The 8,175-nt window shown below is 49.4% G+C and overlaps 2 protein-coding genes across 2 annotated transcripts; one reads left to right on the top strand and one right to left on the bottom strand.

Moving 5' to 3' along the window:
* Nucleotides 1–1,155: 1,155 nt before the first annotated feature.
* On the bottom strand, nucleotides 1,156–1,936 carry LOC9633906 (agamous-like MADS-box protein AGL62). Its single transcript, XM_002981654.2, has one exon. The coding sequence runs from the start codon at nucleotides 1,804–1,806 to the stop codon at nucleotides 1,174–1,176; it is 633 nt and encodes a 210-aa protein (XP_002981700.1). The 5' UTR covers nucleotides 1,807–1,936; the 3' UTR covers nucleotides 1,156–1,173.
* Nucleotides 1,937–2,051: 115 nt separating this feature from the next.
* LOC9648273 (pentatricopeptide repeat-containing protein At4g21065) lies at nucleotides 2,052–4,798 on the top strand. The gene is made up of 2 exons (XM_002981744.2): nucleotides 2,052–3,029; nucleotides 3,404–4,798. Exons 1-2 carry the CDS (start codon nucleotides 2,121–2,123, stop codon nucleotides 4,730–4,732), a joined length of 2,238 nt encoding a protein of 745 aa, XP_002981790.2. The 5' UTR covers nucleotides 2,052–2,120; the 3' UTR covers nucleotides 4,733–4,798.
* The last annotated feature ends 3,377 nt before the right edge of the window (nucleotides 4,799–8,175 follow it).

The raw sequence follows: 8,175 nt of genomic DNA, 5'->3' as shown, positions 1-8,175 counted from the left end.
TTCATGACTTTTGGCTGTTTGTTGATGCACTTTGCTGCTTGTCTGCCACATCTTGGGTCCTTGTTTGTCCCTGTTCCTCAGATTGTTTATGAGCGAACGCACCAACTCAATGCAACGGCACCGCCGCAAAGTCGCTGGATATCCCAAGCAGCTTGAGATTTGCTAGAGCCACAATGCAACAAAACAACTCGTATTAAAACAAGGGGATGGTACAAGAAACTCTCAAACACGTCAACATCGCTGATCTTCCGACGTGCATGCCCTAGAGCTCGAGAATTGCCACGGCTGGGCTCGTTCTGGAGGCAGACGGAAAAGAGAAAAGCAGAGACTCCATCAGCACTGAAAACAGCAATTCGATACCAGCTTCTTACCTGAGCTGCGTCTCGCAAAGCCCTGGAGGCGAGCAATCACCGGCAGCTTATTCTTTTCCGCAAACTCTCGACGCCAGCGGAAGCGTCGCGGCTCCATCGCTTATCTTGGACGAGTTGGCCATCAGTTACCGGTTTTCAAGACCGGCATTTTATCCGGATCAAACTGGCATTAAACAAACAGAAAAAAGCGTTCACTTGAAACACATCAATGAATTGAAAAGCAAAATACCCGGGAACACTCTTCAATGATACTGACTACAGAGATCTGTTCTTCCTTTGAGATTCCCATTTCCCGAGCGCAAGATTCGGCATAAGCTCCCATCGTGTTGTTTGTGAAGGCCCATCACAAAACATGCTGTCCTTCATAGTCAAATCCTCCAGGAGCTTCTGTGAAGGATTCTGGCGTGGATTCGCCATGCTTTTCCATTCCGCCAGCCACGACGAGCTCAAAGCATCTAACATCACCGCTGTCTAAAATGCAGGAAACAATTCTTTACGAACTGTAACAAAGATATGAAAACTCTACAAACCGTTCACAAACTTTGTCTCACAGTTGTGCAAATCGTCTTGAAGAAGCTCCAGTTCAACACCAACCATACTTTGCATCAAGACGAGCAAGAATCACGATTGTATTGAAGAGTCAAAGAGGAATAGAGGAAGAGTAGCTTTGGAACAAGTTATTCACATAACTAACATTTAATCGCCGCTGCGCCCGAGCCCTCACGGAAAAGAACCCTAAATTCCAATGTAACATACACAAAACACTATGATCATCACCCAATGCTCTGCTAGAATCCTCTATTTACACTCTCTTGCCATTCTCATTCTCACACAAATCATCTGGAATTGGGGGTAATAGTAGTGAGAGCTGATGCTTTTCTTGATCTTGTTCGTGCTGGAAGTTATCATCGCCTAAGAAATGTGATGGCAATTGATAGGACACGAGCGATGCCTGGACTTGCAAGAACTTGGCGCGCTCAATCACAACCCTGTACATCGCTTCCAGCGACTCGGCATGCTGCTTGAGCTCCTCGATTCCCATGCCGCTCACATCCTCCTCCCACCACTGCAATCCCCGCCCTCCTCCTCCTCCTCCCGCGAACTCCCTCTGCAAGATGGCGTGCTTCTCATTCTCATTCTCCAGCTCCTGGAGCAATTCGTTGTACTGCTTCTCTAGCTGTCGGATCCTCTCGATCTTCTCGCAATTCACCTGCACGGGCCGCTTGAGCGTCTTGTCGATCACGTAATCGATGCAGGGATGCCCGAAAGAGAAGGCCTTGCCCGCCTGCGAGAAGACGATGATCCCCACCTCGGAGCCACAGAGGATGGACAGCTCGCTCGCCTTCTTGATCAGACCCATGCGGCGCTTGGAGAAGCAAACCTGGCGGGCGCTGCGATTCTCGATCTTCTTGATCTCGATCTTGGCCCGCCCCATGTCCAAATTCACAAGAGATTGATGATAGAATCGATTGGATCACAGCGCAAGAACGAATCCTCTCGCCAATGCCAAAGAATCGCTCCAAAACTCGCCCAAAATCACCGCGCACTGTGAGCTCGTCCACCGCCACGTGGCAGTAGCTTCCACACTTGGCTCCCATCTGGCTATGGCGGACATACTAAACTGGAAGAGATTTCCTTGCGATTCTGGGAGAAAAGCGCGTCAGGGTAAAATTAGTAAATCCGAAGGGGTAAAAGAACTTTTAACTTTTTTAGGGCTCTTGAGGTTTAGGGTTCTTGCGGCAAGGATGAATGGGAACGATTGAATCTCCACTTCCTCTGAAGAAATCCACGCCGCCATCGCATCCTCTCACGAAATGGCAGCAGCAGCAGCAGAATTCTTCAAGCAATCGAGCGAATTCCTTCGGTGAGCGTGAGAGCTTGCACAAATCCATTCAGCTCCTAGAGTCGCGCGAATTGGAACTCGATCCCGTCGGCTATGCTGCGCTCATCCGCCGCTGCGGCGCCGCCAATGCCATCTCCGCCGCGCGCCGCCTCCATTCTCACATTCTCTCCCTCCCGCACAGCAATTCGCAGCCCCCATTTCTCGCCAATCTCCTCATCGAGATGTACGGCAAGTGTGGCCGGCTGCCGTACGCGCGCGAGCTCTTCGAATCCATGCCTTCCAGGAACGTCCACACCTGGACCGTGGCGATGGCAGCCTTCTCCCACAATGGCTGCCACAGCGAGGCGCTCGTCTTCTTCCGGCGGATGTACCAGTCCGGGGAGAGGCCCGATCGAGTGACTTTCAGCGTGATCTTAGCAGCGATCGCGCAGATGGGCGCGGCCGCGATCGATCAGGGGAGGGAGATCCATCGGTACGCGCGGATCAGTGGGCTGCTGCCCAATGTGGTGGTGGGCACTGCGGTGATCAGCATGTATGGCAAGTGTGGCCGATTGGACGACGCGAGGGCGGCCTTCGAGGAGCTCCAGTGGAAGAACTCGGTGACTTGGAACGCGATGATGACGAACTACAAGCTGGATGGGAGGGATCGCGAGGCCCTGGAGCTCTTCCGGGAGATGTGCGAGCGCTCGAGGAGCGCGAGGCCAGATAAGTTTAGCTTTAGCATCGCGATCGAGGCTTGTTCTAACTTGGAGGACTTGGAACAGGGGAGGGAGATCCATGAGATGCTTCGCAGGGAGGGAAAGGAGCTCCACAAGGTAGAGTTTTCTTCTTTCTCTTGTTCTTCTAGTTTTTTTATAAATTCTTTTCTAGTTTTCTTCGAAGTTCTAAGTTCTAGTTTCCTTCCAAGATCTCGTTGTTCTTCTAGTTTTCTTGCAAGTTCTCTTTTGTTTTCGTTTGTTCTTCTAGTTTTCTTCTAAGTTCTCGTTTGTTTCTTTCAAGTTCTCGTTTGTTTACTTCTAAGTTCTCGTTTGCTCTTCTAGTTTTCTTCCAAGTTCTCGCTTAGTTTCTTCTAAGTTCTCGTTTGTTCTAGTTTTCTTCTTTCTCTTGTTCTCTTGTTCTCGTCTTTCTCTTGTTCTTCTAGTTTTCTTCTTTCTCTTTTGTAATCTTCAATGACAACTTCCACTTCCAGGACGTGGTGGTTGGCACCGCATTGCTCAACATGTACAGCAAGTGTGGAGATCTGGAAGAAGCCCGCAAAGTCTTCGACTCGATCAGGCACGACGCCGATTCAGTCTGCTGGAACGCGATGATCGCCGCCTACGCGCAGCACGGCCGAGGCAAGCAAGCACTCGACCTCTACAGATCCATGCACGACACCACCGATCTAGCACCGAAGCAGGGCACTTTCGTCACGGTGATCGACGTCTGCGCGGAGCTCTCGGCGCTCAAGCAAGGCCGCGCCATCCACGCCAGGGTCCGAGCCACGAACTTCGACGCCAACTTGCTCGTCTCCAACGCACTCGTTCACATGTACGGGAAGTGTGGCTGTCTGGACGAAGCTCTCGACGTCTTCCACTCCATGAAGCTCAAGGACGAGATCTCGTGGAACACCATCATCTCCTCGTACGCTTACCACGGCCACAGCGATCAAGCGCTGCTGCTCTACCAGGAGATGGATCTCCAAGGTGTGAAGCCGACCGAGGTGACCTTCGTCGGGCTTCTCTCGGCTTGCAGCCATGGCGGCCTCGTCGCCGACGGCCTCGACTACTTCTACCGCATGCAAGACGACCACCGGATCAAACCGAGCGTCCCACACTTCGGCTGCATCATCGATCTCCTCGGACGAGGAGGGAGGCTGGCGGAGGCCGAGCTGGTGCTCAAGTCGATGCCGATACAAGCCAACGCCGTGCAGTGGATGTCGCTGCTCGGGGCTTGCAAGACGCACGGAGATCTCAAGCGAGGGGTGAGAGCCGCGGATCAAGTGGTGGACAGGGTGCCGTGGACTTCCGGGGGATACGTCTTGCTCTCCAACATCTACGCCGCGGCCGGGCGGTGGAAGGACGTGGAGAAGATCCGGAAGATCATGGCTGCGCGGGGCGTGAAGAAGAGCCCCGGGAAGAGCTGGATAGAGATCGGGGACGTGGTGCATGAGTTCGTGTCCGGGGATAGGTCACATCCACAGGGGGAGGAGATTTACGTGGAGCTGGGAAAGATGGTGGAGGAGATGAAAGGGCTGGGATACGTGCCCGATACGAGCAGCGTATTTCACGACTTAGAGGAGGAGGAGAAGGAGGATTTGCTGGTTTGCCACAGCGAGAAGCTGGCGATTGTCTATGGGAATATGGTGGTGCCTGGGAAGTCGATGCTGAGGATCGTGAAGAACTTGAGGGTGTGCTTGGATTGTCACACCGCTACCAAGTTTATGTCGAGGATTACCGGGAGGAAGATCGTTGTGAGGGACGCTGCGCGGTTTCATTTGTTTGAGAATGGTAGCTGTTCTTGCAGGGACTACTGGTAGATTGATCATATCATATCAACTTTTAGTAACTATCAAACTTACAGGAACATTGCTTGAGTGGATTGATCTTTCTCTCAGAGTTTGGGAGTTTAGAAAACAAGGAGCTCAAGGCTTTGAACCGATAACTTGTGCTCCAAGCTCGCCGACGCTTTGGTGGAGAGGCCTTCTCAGTATGCTCGAAGAGTGGGGCCTCATTCTCAGAAACATGCATCACTTGCTCAATTCACTCAGAACACACCAGGTTTGGCAACAAAATCCCTCAATTTTTCCTTTTTTTTCTTGTTCTCCAGGCTAGAGCGACACTCAAATGCATAAACGAAGAAGCTCGCAAGTGAGCATTTGGATTCATCTTTTCGTGTTCATATTTCTTTCTCTTTGATTCTGTCAGGAGGGCAAGATTAATCCTAGCTGCCACACTAGAAATATTACCCAGCAAAGAATGCTGTGAGCTGTTTTCTCCGTGGTGTTCATGGATTGTGCACTTGATGATCCTGGAGAGAGCACCACAAAGCAACTGGGCTCTTTCCTAATTGTTTTCATTTTCGATCCATCCAGATAGATTAATGTAATTTTATATCAACTGTTAGACAACATCCAAACGAGCCGCTCGAACCTCAGTCATCCTTGTAATCTGTGTAGTTGCCCTCCGGACCATTGCAGTAGGGGACTGTGCCGTCATTTTCATCCTCCGGACCACAACAGCTAAAGCATACGGTGAACATCGTTTCCATAAAAGAGGCCAGCTCCACCAATCTGTTGGGAAACTAGAAAGTTAGAGCAACAAAACAATGTAGAGATCAAAAAGAAAAAAATGACCAACCACGTAATCAATTTCCTGTTTGGTTCATCAAATGCCGGAAACATAGAATTGAACTCCACTCTTGCACCTCCAAAGATAGCATAAATCCCAGACAATTCTGGCTAACATAGATATCCTTCTTTTCTTTTGGTTTTTCTTCCCATAATTGAACCACAAGTGGATTAAGTTTAGCAGCCCAAAAGAGGACCCCCTGTCAACATGTAAGCCATTTCCTCACACGTCCTCCTTTCACCTTCGTTGAGAGGATATCTGTGCCCACAGGGGAATCCCACCAGCAGCCATCTGCTACTCCTTTTAGACTTGAGCTTCAGAAACTCTTAGTAGATTGTAGAGCCAGTATGATCAGCTAAACTGGACAACGATAGGGATTTTACCCCGTTGCTGTAAAGATTGTATGTCAACGTGGGCCTGTTTTAACTTCCTCCACTTCATGCTTGCAGTCAGTGGATATTGATACTGCTCTTGTTCTCGTCGATTTGAAGTGTCTCCTCCACCTTTCCATGTCGCACTACAAGTCTCCCACCACTGTGATTACCTGGAGGCTGACTGGAAATGTAATCTGCATGAAGTCGACATTTTCAAGGTGAAAGCATCTCGTTTAGCATCCCGCTTGTTAGAACCATTCTTCTGTCGCGGCTTCTTCCCAGCTCAGGACCAAAGATGCAACGAGGCCATCCCGCGGTATATATACGTGTGTTTTAAAATAGTCCCCAGCTCGGTACAGAGTCAGCTTGTGCAGCTCAGCCCTGAGGCTGGTTGCGTTTGGGACTAGTGTGTCCCTCACTATGTCCAAAATCTCGTAGTTTGCTGGATGGAAGTCTGTCACAAACTCTTCAGGATTGAGCTTGACTGACTTGCGATAGCTCGGATCATAAACATCCGAATCACCTGAAAGTCATGAAGTTCTCTTAACATAATTCAATGTCTCATGCAGAGCATCTGCCTTTTCCAAATGGTGCATTACTGCACTCACAAGCAAGCTTCTCAATCTCCGCCGGAAGTGTGATAGAAATCAGGCACTACATGAACAATATGGATAGTACTGGTTGAAAACAGCATTATATCTACTCACCTGCTGCTTTGTTGAGTATACAATTCGTATGTCATTAATTTCGAACTGGTTGGCCTGGAGGAAGCTCAGGTAATGTGGACTCATCCTCAAACGGTGGAACAAACTTGATTGCTTGAACAAGCTTTTTATCAGCTTCGGAACGTGCTATTCTTACTCGTGGATCAGAAGGCACATTCTTCCTATACCTGGAAGGTAAGTTCATGAGCAGAAGGAGCTCCAACTTCGATGAGTGAGGATAATGGAAACGAAGCTTTCTATGTCGGTAGCTTTCTTTGCCGCATGACAGTCTCTGGCCACCCTTTCCAAAGACGGCATTCTCAGAGAACTTGTTTGAGAATTTGGTATAATCTGCCACAAATTAAGAACCATCTTAGAAACCAACTGCCAACCAAAAAATGGCTTATACCTCGACAATGTTGCCAATAAACAAATCTCGAACATGAAAGACATGAACAGCAGTAATATCTTTGATGCGTGAAGCGTCTTTGACAGAGGGATGTCGTACGCGAGCCATGAGCCGAACAGATGAGCTTAGCCTCAAGCTATGCAGCTGGTTCAATCCTCCATTACTACTAACATCCACATCCAGGACTTCAAGGTTCGGAGCATTCAGTTTAACGCTTTTGTCATGACGTTCAACTCCAAGACACTTGAGAAACTTGAGACTGGAACTGTGGAGCATGAATTCGTAGAGCAGAGAATCTTGGCCAGTAGAGCACAAGCATCTCTAGAGCAGGGCATGAACTCACAAACTAGGACAACTTCTTGGATTTTCCGTAGCCAGCTGATTTCACCTTCAAGCAGCAGCGAACGAATCCGTGAAGCTTGACTTCTCGAGGATACGTACCTACAATCGATTCACAGGAAATCGAGAAAGAGTGTAACTTCGGGCACGCTGCAGCCACCTTACAGCTGAAAGACCATGGTATGCCGCCGTCGGAAATATAAAAGTCTAAAATCTCAAGTGATGCACGAGAGTGTAAATTGTTCAAAAGCTATGAAGGAAAGGAACAGACACAAAACGAAACCTGCTTGAAAGCAGCTTAGAAATACTGACAGGCGGTGTGTTGATGCGGAGACGGCGAAGGCCAGGCCTTTCACGCAGGGTGCTGCACAAAGCAGCCTCGATCACCTCGGGAACGTCGGGAAACTTGCGCAAAAAGTTGAGCTCCAGTCTAGGCATGTAGCTGCTCCACTGCTTGCACACTTGACCTAGCTCCAATGCTCGATCCTGACTCCTGAACAGCAGTTCATGCGGCAACGAACCTCTGGGTTAGTTAATGAACAAATCCAAAGAATCACCTCGCCGCGCATTGCTGAAAAGCGCGTCAGGGTAAAAGGTAACTCCAAAGGGGTAAAAGAACTTCTAGGGTTTTTGTGGCTCTCTTGCACGCAAAGATGTGGCACGGCCAAGTGTGGAGAGTCACACGGCTGGCACCAGCAACCATCAGGTGGTACCGAAGAGCTTCACTGAATCAAAGGTGGTCTGAAAGTTGTGGTAACGTGCGAGATTTTATGGTGGTGGTCGGAGGAGTCGCTGTAAGAAGATGA

The sequence above is a fragment of the Selaginella moellendorffii genome, unplaced genomic scaffold (genome assembly GCF_000143415.4).
Source record: "Selaginella moellendorffii unplaced genomic scaffold, v1.0 SELMOscaffold_50, whole genome shotgun sequence".
NCBI classification, from domain to species: Eukaryota; Viridiplantae; Streptophyta; class Lycopodiopsida; order Selaginellales; family Selaginellaceae; genus Selaginella; species Selaginella moellendorffii.
Note: the sequence above shows the minus strand (reverse complement) of the source record. Positions and strands in the feature narration are given on the sequence as shown.

Coding starts and splice junctions, on each gene's coding strand:
- LOC9648273 (XM_002981744.2), top strand. CDS start 2,121: ATGGGAACGATTGAATCTCCACTTCCTCTGAAGAAATCCACGCCGCCA. Junction 3,030..3,403: donor AGGGAAAGGAGCTCCACAAG/GTAGAGTTTTCT, acceptor TTCCACTTCCAG/GACGTGGTGGTTGGCACCGC.
- LOC9633906 (XM_002981654.2), bottom strand. CDS start 1,806: ATGGGGCGGGCCAAGATCGAGATCAAGAAGATCGAGAATCGCAGCGCC.